The sequence below is a fragment of the Australozyma saopauloensis genome, chromosome 4 (genome assembly GCF_035610405.1).
Source record: "Australozyma saopauloensis chromosome 4, complete sequence".
In the NCBI taxonomy this organism is placed as follows: domain Eukaryota; kingdom Fungi; phylum Ascomycota; class Pichiomycetes; order Serinales; family Metschnikowiaceae; genus Australozyma; species Australozyma saopauloensis.
In genome coordinates, this window is record NC_086134.1 from 1849675 (window position 1) to 1864597 (window position 14923).

The window sequence follows — 14923 nt, forward strand, 5'->3', positions numbered from 1 at the left end:
TGTGATTCTTCATTTTAAGCCGTCAAGTAGATCCAACTCCGATCTCTACTTCGAGCTGTAGTCATACATACATCTCAGACCAAGAGAATGGCAATGCATCACTGAGTTGAAATATCAGATTAAAATTAATAAAACCATTTGCCTCCGACTGTCTCATGAAATTTCTTCGAATGTCTAATCTTTTTAGATTCGTTCTTCTTGATACCACAAGCACCGGAGGTACGGGTGTCTCCCATACCTGAAAATTTTCTATATCGCTATAGTAGAAACCACCAAATGTCCACCAGAAAAACCACCAAGGCCCCTGAGCCTCCGACTGTGTCGACTGTCATCTTGGAGGGAAGTGTCTTGTTGTCTATTGTTAGACACACCTCCGAAAACTACCCTTCGCTCTACTCTGGTTCCCTTTTGGGATTCGAAGACCAACAACAGGTCACTGTCTCGCATGCATACCCCTTCCCTTACCCAGACCAATACGAGGGCGGCTCTTTACGCTCCCGCGGTGGTAACAAGTACCAGAAGGAGATCTTGGACGCCTTGCAGAGCTTGGATGAAGGTGTAGAGTTCCTTGGCTGGTTCCAGTCTACCATTTCCGGCAACTTTGTGAGTCCCCAACTCGTGGAGGCTGTTGCTCAACAGCAGTTGGTCAACAAGAACGCTTTTATCTTGATCCACAACATGGCATCTATCGGCAAGGAGGTCCAATTGAAGGCCATGAGATTGTCTCAAAACTTCCTTTCCACTTACATTCAAGGTCAGTGGAAGACCAAGGACTTGGAGGAGAACAAGTTGTCTTTCCTTAACATCTTTGAGGAACTCAAGGTCGAAATTCACAACCAACATTTGGTGAACTTGTTCTTGGTAGACAACGCCAGCACCGTCGAGACCAGTGCTCCAGACAGCTTGAACTTCAACGCTAACACTAACATCACCACTCAATTGTTGGAGAACTTGTACACCCAAATCGACTCCTACAACTTCGATCAGACAAACTTCAACTACTATCAAAGACAATTACAGAAAGAGCACACCAAGATTCTCCAATGGAAGCAAGCCAGAAAGGCCGAGAACTTTGAGAGAGCCAAGGTCGGCGAGCCCGAGCTTGATACCGAGGAGTGGAAGCAGATCTTCAAGTTGCCCACTGGTCCCTCTAGACTCAATAACACTCTTTACTCGCGCGCTATCGATGAGTTTGCCGACGATATCTTGAAGCAGTGTGACGAGGAATTGATCAAGAGTTTTGCTATCGAGAGAAAGTTGACTGCTTCCTTGGTGTAATGGTTGTATATTAATAAACATACGGTTTGAACTATGAGAAGGGGATACGGCTGCAGTTCTGAAGCAGAGTTCAATTTTCTATTTGGCACGTAGAATTCTGTAAGTACTGACTAAATATCCATAAGATTTATCCACAAGTTCTTGAATTGGTTAGTAGTGGTATAGCTTGAAAGAGGGTATGATGCCAACAATTATCAAGCTTTTCAATTCAATTGTACATGATTTCAATACCTCGATAAACTTCTAGGAGGCCCTTGATGGAGCACCAAACAATGGATCCAAGCATTGACACCTTGAACCATTCACGTACCAAGTCGTAGAACCTTGAATACGTCTTGAGAATAACAGAGTACTTGACGTATAACAAATTGAATCAATTTCTTATCTTCAGAAAAATATTGATTGAATGAAATTAGTTCTCTCTTGTTTCCTCCAAGTTTGGTGGTTCCCCAGATCTTCAGCAATGCATATAGCTATACAGTTAGAGAGAACAATAACACACATACAACACCAAAACAAACATGAGTTCAGGCGACTATAGAGTCATGTCTGTTCTCACCGAACACATGGGATTCCCGCCAATCACGCTCATTGACGAGGTAATTAACGCCGTCAATGAAATCATGCAGAAAGCATTGGTCGGACTCTCAGATTATCTACAACGGCAACGAAACAACCAGCTTAAGGCGCTAAAAGGTGAAGACGAACTACTGAACGAGAAAGAGAAAGAGTTCGAGAACCAGAACAAATTATTTTCTCTTCACGAAATCGAAGCTGGCTTGGTTCTGTTCGATACTTTATGCCATTCCAACTTGGACAAAAATTTCGATAAGTTCGAACTCTACACGCTACGAAATATTCTTACTATTCCCCATGACCTTGTAGACGGAGGCTGGATTCGTTTGAAACATCATGAGCACTTAGACATGCTAGATCAGACGAGGTTGGGATCTAGAGAAGAAGATATACAACTCAAAAACCTAGTGGGCAAAATAAATCTAGAACTCCATCTCCGCAAAATATTGCAAGCGCAATTGGCAAAAGCAAAGACAATAGTCAAGTCTCTCAGTCAGTACAAACGTTGCGTCGAGGGCTTGTTGTCAGCACATGCCAACACGAAGCTTACACCAGACATGGTTGAAAAATTACGAGACAACTTGGATCCTATGAACGAAAACGTTTACTATCTTCTAACGCAAGTGAATGAGGTTGTGAAACAAGTTCTCGCGCTTAACAACAAGGTGATGGGATCTTCAGGCGCACCTGATCCAACAGAGGTGCGGTTTCGTTCCACGCCTAGAGATGTCTACATCGAAGACAAAACTCATATGCTTTTGGAGAAAATCGGGATTTTGCAGGCTCGCAAAAATGCGCGTCAGCTGGACAAATACCACTAAGGTCATTGTATATTATTTGGGACAACGGCGGATTGGGACTATAAATGTAAATTTTAAACATTGAATGCGATTGTAGAAGAAGAGAATCGTGAGTATGACTGAGAAAGTTTTATCTTTCAAAGCTTTCCCACTTAATCGTGTCTTAGATATGGCTTCGTAGATGATTCGAATAGTCGAAGACGATTTATCGTAAATGACACAAATAATTGAAACGACAGGAAGTCAACACAAAAAAGAGATTCTTCTACAGAGATTTATTTTTATATCTTTTAAAGTCTCAGTATTTCTCCCTATCATCTATTGTCTTCCGGGCCAAAGAAATCGAATAAGCCGTAGCAAGAACACTATGCCTCATTAAAAAAAAATAGCGAAAATCTTTCTATCATTTCCCCTTTGTTTGCTATTCATTAAATGCCTTAAAGCCATGACTTGACCTCCGACTTTGTTTCCCCAGACTCATTGACCAATTACATCTTAACCCATTACCTACATCACCAACAACACCACCATGGCTGCCACCTTGAAACCAGACCCCGCCTATGAGCGGTTCAACGTCGCCAAGGAGAAGATGGGCCACTACTTCCGTTTCAAGACCCGTTCTGCCCTTGCAAACTTGTTCTTCATGGGTGTCATTCCTGTTGGTTTGACCGTGTGGTCCTACAACAACGAGGGCCTTTACAGCTTTAGCCGTAAGTACAGAAAAGAGCCAGTTCTGAACCCAGAGTACATTCCTAGAAAGAAGGACTTGTAATGTATCAATAGTTCATAGTGAATAGATATTCAAATGAGTTACTGTAGACCCAGCATTGCGTTTTAGGAGCAGAGAACTCAAGAGAAATGATACATGAGAGATGAAATGCATGCCTCTAAATGCTCTTTCCATAATGGAGAGTTCTCTTCATATTGTCGTTAAGTGAAGAAAGGTCATCAGAACGCAACGTGTCCAACCAAGACGATGGTCAATTTTGTTTCAATGACAACTCTTTGCCAGCACAAAATCAATAAATCCAAATTAATCGGCGTGAAAAAACACACACACACACACTTAATACGATGAACTACAAAGTCACTGGTCTTAGTTCTGAATAAAAGCTCAATAATTGTACGAAATCTAACATTATGGTATCTAAAATAGTACAAAAACTGCCCGAATATAAGAATTCTATCTTTGTAACGATTACTTCGTTGGGAGTTGGAATGACAGTAATCCAGCTTCCATGTCCTTGAGAATACGTGCTGTCTTAGCCAGAGCCGCCTTGCCGAGATTGGGTGGTATCTTTGGTTTACTGAGCAGAGGCTTGGACGAATGTTTGTGAGATTTTGTACTCGACTTTTTCTTCATTGACCCCGTGATACTGTGGCGCTTCTGCACTTCCGCTGTTTCGTCCTGAAAAGATATGTTGCTAGTCAAGTGAAATTCGTTTGAACAATCGGCCATTGAGAAGAGCGGGCCCATGAGTGCTTCCAGATGTTCAAACAAGCTACTCCGTCTCCGACTTCTAGGAGAGCCTCCCAGCACTACGGAGGAAGGAGATTGGGTATTGCTTACTCTAAGAGGACTGAGGATTGTCACAGACTTGCGCCTAGGTTCTGGAGGACTTCTAATCTTAGTTTGAGGAAGCGAATTATCGAGAGCAAGGAGATCAGACAAATTTTCGTCGAGATCGTCAACCTTGACAAACTTCCAAGGGTCTTCGGCATTCGGATTATGAAAAGGGTCTTCATCTAGCAATTGTTGTAGCTCAAGATCAACTGATATGGTTGGGTATGTTCTGTCGACGTTTGGTGGCACTAGGGGTGTGTGATGAGAAGGCTGGGCAGCCAGCATTGCAAGACCACTTTGGTCATACAAAGTCGAGACGAAAGCCGGCCTTGCTGTTGCTTCTGATATCAATTGGTCTTTGGGAATATAATTAATGCTTGCGGCGGCATTGGTATCTAGATTGATTGGCCTCCTATGAGGAGGCATAGAAATTTTGAAAGGCTGTGATTGCAGTCGAGATATTGCTGCAGACTGGCCCACATCGATATACGGAACCGAATACTCACTTCTACTTCTGGAATGGTTCGGCCCAGTTAGAGGAGTGATAGGTTCCATGGGGAGAGGTTCAGCGAAGTAAGAGGGATTGAAGTAAGTCGCAATTTTTGATGGTTCAGAAAATTTGGGACTCGTCCATAATTCTGGAGAAACATGTCTAGCGCTGCTCATGTTCGTGGATATCGGTAGGAGATCATCTTGGTTGGAGTAATACGGGCTTTGGTCTCCAAATCCTGCGCCCTGATAGCCCATCGGTGAGCGTAAATACATGCTATTCATTGAGCTGCTTAATTGCACAGCCAAATGTTCATCTAAAGGTACATATGAGTCTGAAATTGGTCTTTCATAGTCTAGACTATGGATAGAGCCTCTGTGCGTCTGAGCAGTAGGAAAGAATGGCCCCAGCATTTCTTCGAAGTCCGGGGTATTATTTAATTCGTTGGTCTTCGAAATACAACTGGGTTTTGGGGCAAAGGTCAACTTGCAGCCTCTCTCTATAATCTGAAACAGAGGTGAGAAGAACAATGAGTGGAAGGCTTTGATTTCAAGAATCCAGTCAAACTAGCTCCAATATGTTTGCTATGGTATAAATACTTTTCTTTTTGCTTCTTAGTTATGTTCTCGTTTTCCTAGAACGATATGATGTTAAGATGATTCCTATCGTTCAAGGTGGTAATATAGAGGGATCTCGCTGTGCGGAAAGATTGATTGCGGGATAAACGAGGGTATAATCGTGCGTTTTACTTCGAAACCGAAAAACAGAAACTGAAAGATATAGCTTTTGGTTGTCCCAATTCTAGATTTGCTCTAGAGTGAGATCGTCTAATGTAAAGCTTGGAGCGAGAGCTCGGGAGGAAAGGTCACAAGAGTTATGCAGAAAAATGAAAATGATTGTAAGAAAAAGCAAAAAAGGACCAGGCTTTTGATATAAGTATCTTGTACGGATTTAAGGTTCGTCAATGAGCTGGTGGTACTGTAGGCGCCGCGCGTAGTGCACCACTAGTGCTTCGCAGTCAAATCCGGCAATAAGTCCAGCAGGTGACATTGACAGCAAAACGGGACGGCAAAAACCTGCAAGCAGGGAGCATCTGCCTAGATCCGATTGGTGGATTGCATCTCGTAAAATTGAACGAGCCACCGGTCTATATCTGACGTGTTTCCGTGGGTTTGTGTCGGTTTGCCTGGCTGCAAATGTACCTAGCTCTAACTATATGTGCTGCGTAGCAACAAATAAGGGGGCACAGGATGTGGCGAAATGCCCTATTTTCCCTGGCAACGACTCCATTTTCTCCGAATTCAGAATAATTGTATGCTTTGGGATTAAATGGTTTGATGTACCGTCTCCTATTTCTCAGTTCTTGCGAAGACTGCGAACCAATATGAGTGGCTTTTGGCACAATGCACATGCAGGATTTCATGCCCCTGCGTCTCTAAATTTTAGCCGCCGTCCGCATTGGTACCTTTTTGGTCCCGTTTTGGACGCAGCCAAGCACACTCCACAGAAGAAGCTTCAAACGTCAAGCACAAGTCAATCTCAATTGCTGGTTATGACGGATGTATGTTTCACATCGGAGCGTAATCTTTGTTCGATTTCCAAGATCGAGCAATCTTTGACGTGAAAAGCCGTGTAGAAGCGATGAGCAAAAGTGTCATGACATGGTAGCTCCAGTTTGGAAACGCACCATCATTTGAGGCTAGTACTGCGCTCATGCCATCTTTCTTCCCCCACTGCGCCCCAAGCGTAACACGTTTCCTAAGACTCGCCTCGAACGTCTAGCCACCCTGTGTGTGGTCTATCAGTCGTTTTGGCGGGAATACAAGTTGCACTTCGGAAGAATGCCTTGGTGTTGCCATTGGTTTTTACCACATTGTGCATACGCAAGTCACAGAATCTCAATACGTCAGAAAATTAAATGCAAGCCACCCGGAGACATGGTATGCAAACTCTACACTTAAATAAAACCAAATTAATATATTCCATCACAACCAAAAGGTTGTCCATCCCCGTAGCCATTTGTCCCTCTATAATACCAACCGGACCCATGATAATAATAGCCATAAAAAACGCTGCCTTGGGGGAAGCCCAAGGTAGCAAAGCGGAGAAGATAAGCAAATAGTAAAGTAAACTCACAAACAAAAGAAAAAAAGAAGCACATTAGCGGGCTCGAATCCGCCAATGTACTTGTTGAACTATCAGAACATTTCGCAGATTTACGTTCAAAGATACTTCAGGAAATGTTCATCGTTGAGCCAGCCCACTTTCTCGAACGCTGCGAAAAGGCGACTGGCCTTGTTCACATCGATTCTGCACGCCTTTTGGGCGTCCGTTCTTCTGAACGGCATGTCGCTACGCAAACGTGTCACCTTCTCACTGAAGAGACGTCTCTTAGAGTCAAGGTACACATTGCAGGGCAATCTCAACGTGGAAGCCAAAATGACCTCCGCCGGGTGCAATTTCTCGGCATCTGGATCGTTGCGAAGATCCATTGGCTGTCCCTTCCACTCGATCTTGAGGCATCTACTGTTACCCTTTGGCAAAGTAAGGGCAGCATCAGGCGAGTAATCAGGAATGTTCTCATCGATGAGAGCGGCCTGTTGGGCAGCCAAAGGAGAGCCGACGTACAGAGGCTCCTTTCTGACCTTTCTTCTCTTTGGTGGCAGCGAAGGGGTCGAGTTGGAGTCCGATTCGATCTCAGAGAGCGGCACCAGACTCTCCTTCACAACTCTACGAGTTCTTACACGCTCCACAGACTCCGAGTCGGAATCTGAGCTCAGCGACTGGTGTCTCTTCTTGTGCGCAGTAGCGCGGTCCCTTCTCTCAGACAATCTCATTGGGAACAGATTGTACCCAGAGGAAGATGCAGAGTAGTGACTCAAGTATCTCAAGTGTCTCTCTTTGTAATCAGCGGAAACATTTTTCCAGGGACACACCTTGAGCGAGTAACTACGATAATCCTCGATTCTAAAAGGTTGCACAGTGTTAATGTAGCTTTTCTGGTTAGATAAGATCAGTTCCTCAGCTGCTGGCTCTCTGCGATAAGGAGACAAAGGAGGAGACAAGATGTCATGGCTAGTAGAAGCCGGTGCGGAATTAGTCGAATAAGAAGGTTTTTGACCAAATGAAGAGTTACTTCTGGCCAAAATCGACGACAAACCGGACTGAACTCTGCTATCTTCCTGGAGGTTCAGAGGAGTGATGCATCCCTCTCTCTGGCCCAAAGTTCTGGAAGTTGGATGAAATAAAAGAGTCATTGTGGTAAAAATAGTGTTAATGAAGTAAAAAAATAAAAAAGAAGGCGATTGAATGTATTGTAATTGTGAAAGTCGGAGTTGTAGTTTCTCTCAAATCTTTTTCTCTAGTACACTATGATATGACGCCAGGATGTTATGTTGATGTTGTGCAACGAAGTGCTAGATGTATTGTTTTGTAAAGGTGGTTGAGCACTGATAAGGAAGAAAAGATGCAGTTAACGAAGGAAAAGAAAAGATCTTGATTAAATATGAGTGATGCCCCGTTTGGTGTCATGCTGGAAACGGAAAAGAAGTTGTGCATGCAGCAGCAGTGCAGGTCCAAGAATTTCTTTTTTCCTGCATGCCGAGCCCGATACGGGAAGCTCCAGAGTAGTACAGCCTCGCTGAATCTGGGAATTTGCAGCGGTTTGCTCTGCAGTTTCCTTGAAAATGTGGCGGGAAGCTCTACTAATGACCTGGGTCCAGAAGAAATCCGAAATTATTGTTGATTGATGCTCCAACGGTTTCTAAACGATATATGCACAGGTCATCACGACCCTGCAGAATATCAGGTATCCTGTCACATAAGGATGATTAGTGCATGGCAGGTACAGGCATTTCTTTTTATGCAGGTCCATTGGCACCTGATTATCTGGAGCCCGTTTCATAGGAATCTACTGATGATCAGGGCAAAAGTGGCCCGAAAATGGTAAAAGAAACTGTCCCATCACTTGCGAAATGCCCAATTGTCTTTCTCAAGAAAAACCCAACTCTCAATGGCACTTTTTCCACCTACAATGGCCGAATCAAAGGTCGAGACCTCGGTCAGAAAAAAATTTTGTGCATATGCACGGTGCATTCTGCAGGCCGGGGATGGCGCCGGTTCGTTCTGCCTCGCCGCGCTATAGGGCTAAAAACCTGATCTCGAAATGGAAATTGCACAACAGAGTACAATTCTTATCTTAGAACACAAGTATTCCCAATTGAAGTACTCGGAAACTACTTTGATGGTCAAAGTCGCCCTTTTCACTGCTTGGAATTGCGTCGATTCACACGCTCACCTGCAGGCAGACAGATGTGACGGTCTTATCAACCCGTGACTGCGAGTCTCACGTGACAACATAAGCTACATCTGATGGATACTTATTGGCTGCAACAGAAAAGAAACGTCACCTGGGCGGAATACGGAAGTTTATCGAATAAGCAGCGCTCAAAACGAAACTCCGCCCAACTCCATCGTGTTGACTTCTCTCAGTGAGGAATGAGTGACTAAGGCCTCGCGTGCGGTTCGTTTAGATCTCCAGGTGTGAAACGAGCCGCTCTTAAAGCCACTAATGGTAGTACTTGTATTCAATTTCCGTAAAAACTTAAGGGAGTGCCCACGGAGAAAGCTTTTCAGTCGTATCGTATAGACTATTTTAAGAGCGTGAATGAGTAGTAGCGTTCGGCTTGATGGAAGCAGGCGTATCTGTAGATGTTGTGAGCCGCACTGATGTCAAGAAAAGTGCCAAGATATATTTTATGAGAATTTATAGTCTTGGATGCAATTGGCGGAGTTTGCTCCATGTTCTTTCGGTATAGTTTTCCATGGCAACTGTCGCATGACCAATGATGATGGGGTAGGTAAATGAGCCTTGTAGTTGAAGAAGTATTCGAAACGAATTTCAGAAGAAAACAACACTCTTTCAATTATTCATCTGTTTACTCTTTGGCACAAAAATGTTTTTTTAATTTGCGGGCTAAATGGTACAGATAGTGTATCTGACCTAAGTTTGAGTGTATTTGTTACTGACCACTGTCATCAAGAAAAGGAGTTTTGCTCAAAACTGAGTTCATTTGCTCTTCATGAATCCATCTCCGTTCAAATCTTTTTGAAACGATGATTTTGAGTTTTTATCGTAGTGTAGCATCTTTAGTATGCTATCAAGAAAGTATCCCGACGACCAGGCAAAAACTAGCACTTAAAAAAAATAAATTATGAATCAAGACCATCGACAAGATTCCAAAAAATGATCAAATACCCATTGTAGACCCCTCAACTAATTACTTATCTAATCTCATCTCATCGCTTCTCTCCAGTTCCTATCTACACTCCCCACATTGATCCAAACATAAGTTTACACCTATTCTTTCATAAACCACACAAAATAGATCACAAAATGTCCATGTACGCTGGAAAACTATGTCTCGCGCCTATGGTTCGCAGTGGTGAACTACCGATGAGACTCTTGGCCCTACAATACGGTGCAGACTTGGTTTGGTCACCTGAGATCATCGACAGAAAGATCAGAATATGCACACGAGTGGAAAACCCGAAATTGGGGACTGTAGATTTCATCGACGCCACTCGTCCTGGAGTGAAAAACCCAGTGGTGTTCCGCACAAACCGTGGTGTTGAACAGGGTAAATTGATCTTTCAGATGGGTTCAGCCGACCCTGCCATAGCCGTCGAAGGCGCGCTCAAGGTCATTCAAGATGTGGATGGAATCGATCTCAATTGCGGATGTCCAAAACCTTTCTCTGTTCATGGAGGCATGGGCGCTGCATTGCTACTGAACCCTGATCTTTTGACCTCCATTCTTCGAAACTTGGTGGAGAAAGTGGGCACTCCCAACAAGAAACCCATCAGTGCCAAAATCCGCCTCATGGATGCCACTGACTCACAGCCGACCTTGGATTTGGTCGAAAAGATTTGCGACACCGGCATTGCAAACTTGACTGTTCATTGTAGAACCAGGGAAATGAGAAACAGAGAAAAGCCGCTCCGGCAATTTGTCGAGAGTATCTTCTCGGTTACTTCGAAGCACAACGTCTCATTGATTGTAAACGGCGCTTTCAGATGCAAGAAGGAATTTCTCCAGTTCCGCAGGGACTTGAACATTCCTGAGCTCGGGGGCATGATCGCTGAAGCGGCAGAATCCAACCCAACTGTTTTCAGTGACTCGCCAAAACCTTGGAAAGAAGTCGTGACGGAGTTCATCGACACATGTCTTGCAATAGACAATCACCAGGCCAACACAAAATACATTCTTATGAATCAAATCCCAGGCAAGTCGGAATACTACAAAAAATTTAGCAAGTCGAAGACAATCGAAGACATGAAAAAGGTCGCTGAAAGCATCGAAAACGACGGGGACAAGATTCACATTAGGGTGATGCAAAAGGATAAGGCTTATGATCTTGAGGAATTGCAATTTGAAGATAAAAAGAGACCATTAGAGGAAACAGACTCTGATGACGCACAGAAAAGACCGAAGGCTGTAATTCCGGATGCGCCTTCTCTGTCTGAAGAAAAGATCGCAACTTCCAAAGTAGTTGTTAATGAGCTCAAAGTTTGAGAGATGATGTAAGGCTACCCCAACCGTCTAGCCAGATGAACTGAGCCGCAGAAAGAAGAGTCCTTACTAAGATCTGGTCTCATCTACATTCAGAGAAGATTGGTTTCATTAGCGTAGGAAACATTATAGAATATAGAACCAATCAAACCGTCCAACTCAACAAATATTAAAAGATGAACCGACTTGAAGCTTTTCTTGAGTTGAAAAGAGGGTTTGACACCTGAGCTACATAACACACCAAATCGGGGCTCGCCTACCAGAATCTTCCGTCAAGTTGAGTAAAACGCAAATCAAATACCCGAAACAATTCAGACTCTTCTGCAATTCCTACAAAACAATTCCCCGTCTGATCAATAAATCAATTAGTAGCTATACATGCGACGCCACCATCAGTCACTATTTACAATCGCCAGGCAGATAAGCACCAAAACAGAAAACATCAAATACCCAAGCGCTGAGCAATAAATCATTAAACCTGACAACCAACCATTCTACTCAGCAACAAATCTCTTCAAAGCACACCATGCACCAGCACCGGCGGTCATTATAGCGGTGGAGTATGCCATGGGCTTGACACCAGCGGCACTTCTGAAAAGAGCACCAGTCAAAGCACCAGCTGCGAGCGAGTTGAAGTCATCGTGCTTTCCTCTGAAGTGATCTATGGTCGAGTCGAAGATGTTGTAGATGAGGGCAAGGACACCAGCAGAGTTACCCAAGAATGGACCTCTCTTGGTGATGTGATTCAAAACAGTGTTCAACTTCAATTTTCCGCTCGAGCCGGCTGGCAAGCTGGCCAAACCTTCTTGCATACCGTAAGCACCACCGACACCCAATCCGAGCAAGTACATGGTACCAGTACCGTAACACAAGTTATCTCTCCAGTTACGGGCAGCGATGATACTCAGGCCGTTTTCCAAGTCTGTTAATTGGTCATCCTCCAAATCCAAATATTCAATACCTTTGTCCAAACCTGCCAAAGGGTGCAATTTGGAAGAATCCAAGGCACCTGGGGCCAGGATGATGGAAGAGACGTCGGCGACCTGGGATGGGTCGAAGCCGAGCGACTGCGTGGAGGCAGGTTTTTCGGTAGAGCTGGAGCCAAAGAGCCACGACATTTGTGTGTTATGAGATATGTGAAAAGAAGATAGTAAGTAGGATGGGAATTTTTCAATGGTACATGCAGGGACGAAGGATACAGAACTTGGAGTGGAGGTGAGTATACGGTCTCTGCGAAAAAAAAAATGGGGCAAGAAAATGGGAGACTTTTGTTGAATAATCTTTTTAATAATTGCGGTCCTTTTTTCGTCCGCTAAGATTTGTGTAGGGAGATGTGTGGTAGGGAGGATGTATTTCTTTTTAGTATTGGGGCAAACCATGGGGCAAACCAAGCGGGGCAACTGAAAACAATCGAAAGAAACAATTTAAACGAATTGCGGTTCTTTTGGCAGAAAATAAAGACTGAAAATGATTGGATTTTGCTCAAAAAAGTATTGATCAAGTTGAAGTAGTCATCTAAGAAGAATAGCTGTAGAGGTGATACCGAATGATGAAAGGCAACCTCACCTCTTGTAATTCAAATATTTAAACTTTCTTAATGTTGCTTGGTTCTTCTGGCTTGATATGTATGATCTACTCTTTCAAAGTTGGTTGGTTCTTCTGGCTTAATGTGTATGATGCACTAGACGAGCACTCTGACGACCATTTAAATTCGTCGAATCTTTACAAAGAGCTCCATGTGTGAATAAGCAAAGAAATGTGTAACACTCTTGTAAATTATGCACGCAGCGCCAGTTTTATTAAGTACTGGTGGTGCGACCGTTTAAGAATAGCTGAAACTGGAATGAGGATATACACTATGACAGCATGATGAAAGCTGATATCTAGAACAAACTAGTCTATTTTGTCACGAAACATAGTTGCCCTGGATGATAACTGAGAGAACTCCATTTCGGCTCATTCGCCGCATGTCGTTTATATCTATTACACAATAAGGACGACCACCAGTCTCCTCAGTATCAAAGAACTTTGCTCAAACAGCCCAAATGTAGATCGAATCAACAGATTCCCAAACATAATTGACTTCAATTGTCATATTAACACACAGGATATGCAAGTCGACCGTTTTGCTGGACATCAGCCACGCGCAGTCCTCGTAAATATTAAGAACATAAGATTGCAGTCGGCTATTATTTACTTGATTGCCGAGATAGGTTACACTAGGAAGGTCAAAAACTCCTTCAGAAGGTCGGGAACAGACGCTATACAGGGTAACCAAACGGCTATCAATAAATCTACAAGTCAAAGAGGAAGGCGTTACTTCTATTGTACCGTTATTAAGCAGCATATGCAACTCACAAATGTATTACTTGCCATTACAACTTGAAATTTACAATGGAAACATCACGAATCAAAATCCATGAAGACTGGCAACTAATCAATGCAGCAAGAAACCATTTTATCAGTTGCAAAATGAAAACCATCGCCGTCTTTGTTTCAATCGTTTTCCAGATTTATTTTAGAACTTTGATATGATTTCACTTCTGGTGCATCGGGTGTTGGTCTGTGCCGTTTGTTGGGTGCAAAACGTCACCAGTGTTGATGTACTGCGGCAAAAGCACCTGCAGGTGCAGATCAACGAGTATTCATTTGGAAGAAGTTGGCGGCGACTTAGTCTAGACTTGCAATGGAATTAGTCTTACCAGAATCTTGCGAGTTTGAACTGTTACAGCTAGCTCACTATTTGATTTCGAAAACTTTAATTTTGGAAGTCATTCGTGTATTCGGATTAGAGGCATGTAGCTCTTGATTACATTGACATAGAAATGATTATGAGAGTAAATATTTAGTTCTATTTCAAAAACACAAAAAGAAGGATTGATCGATAAATGTGTTTCAGGAGCGTCTTGTCCCAGTGCAAATATAGACACGAGTCACCACAAAACTACAACATAATAACCAGCCCAAATTTGAAATTGTTCTCGAGCAAAAAATCGCAATGAATTCACAATACACTTACCTTCAAAAAGGGAATGTATTATCTCACGCCTGGAACCAATACTGGCAACTTCCATGTACATGCATGGGTCGTAAAATTACGCGTTTGGGCTGTATTCTCTATCTCTCAGCACACCTAACTCCAGAACGCCAGATACAGAAATAAGATCGAAATGCCAACAATCCAGAACTGATAGCACCACCATCAAAGATAAGAACTGCAATTGTAGCAATGTATGGAATCCAGCCCACAAAATGGATCCGTTTGCCTGGCCCCCATTAGCCGCGAAGCATCAAACCTACATAGGCCCTCTCAGTCCCATAAACGTAATTGTTTGCAGCCGCCAATACAGCCAGTGCCAATACAAATAATCATCAATGCATCAATGCATCAGTTTTCAAATAAACGAAGGTTACTAGTACCAGCAAATTCCCAAATCACATCAATCCCACTCTCTAACCTGATCTCAGTGTAAACCCTATATACATGTATAAGTATAGATCTACACCCATACATAGAACTACACCTAGTACTACTACACCTACACCAATGTCTACCAAAATGCAAACAATCTAAAAAAGAAAATCGGCCGCGTTTGCCCGGGGCTCCCTTGGTGACGCCGACCACCCAGCGCAGGCACACAAAA

General features: G+C 43.3%; 6 protein-coding genes across 6 annotated transcripts; 3 read left to right on the top strand and 3 right to left on the bottom strand.

Annotated features, from left to right (window-relative positions):
* Positions 1–276: 276 nt before the first annotated feature.
* Positions 277–1278, top strand: PUMCH_003843 (uncharacterized protein; the record flags this gene model as incomplete). The annotated part of the gene is made up of 1 exon (XM_063022800.1): positions 277–1278. The coding sequence occupies one exon, from the start codon at positions 277–279 to the stop codon at positions 1276–1278; it is 1002 nt and encodes a 333-aa protein (XP_062878870.1).
* Positions 1279–1799: 521 nt separating this feature from the next.
* On the top strand, positions 1800–2675 carry PUMCH_003844 (uncharacterized protein; the record flags this gene model as incomplete). Its single annotated transcript, XM_063022801.1, has 1 exon — positions 1800–2675. One exon carries the CDS (start codon positions 1800–1802, stop codon positions 2673–2675), a length of 876 nt encoding a protein of 291 aa, XP_062878871.1.
* Positions 2676–3852: 1177 nt separating this feature from the next.
* PUMCH_003845 (uncharacterized protein) lies at positions 3853–5121 on the bottom strand (the record flags this gene model as incomplete). The annotated part of the gene is made up of 1 exon (XM_063022802.1): positions 3853–5121. The coding sequence occupies one exon, from the start codon at positions 5119–5121 to the stop codon at positions 3853–3855; it is 1269 nt and encodes a 422-aa protein (XP_062878872.1).
* A 1809-nt stretch (positions 5122–6930) lies between these two features.
* Positions 6931–7965, bottom strand: PUMCH_003846 (uncharacterized protein; the record flags this gene model as incomplete). Its single annotated transcript, XM_063022803.1, has 1 exon — positions 6931–7965. One exon carries the CDS (start codon positions 7963–7965, stop codon positions 6931–6933), a length of 1035 nt encoding a protein of 344 aa, XP_062878873.1.
* Positions 7966–10103: 2138 nt separating this feature from the next.
* PUMCH_003847 (uncharacterized protein) lies at positions 10104–11282 on the top strand (the record flags this gene model as incomplete). The annotated part of the gene is made up of 1 exon (XM_063022804.1): positions 10104–11282. The coding sequence occupies one exon, from the start codon at positions 10104–10106 to the stop codon at positions 11280–11282; it is 1179 nt and encodes a 392-aa protein (XP_062878874.1).
* Positions 11283–11773: 491 nt separating this feature from the next.
* Positions 11774–12658, bottom strand: PUMCH_003848 (uncharacterized protein; the record flags this gene model as incomplete). The annotated part of the gene is made up of 1 exon (XM_063022805.1): positions 11774–12658. One exon carries the CDS (start codon positions 12656–12658, stop codon positions 11774–11776), a length of 885 nt encoding a protein of 294 aa, XP_062878875.1.
* Positions 12659–14923: the final 2265 nt, after the last annotated feature.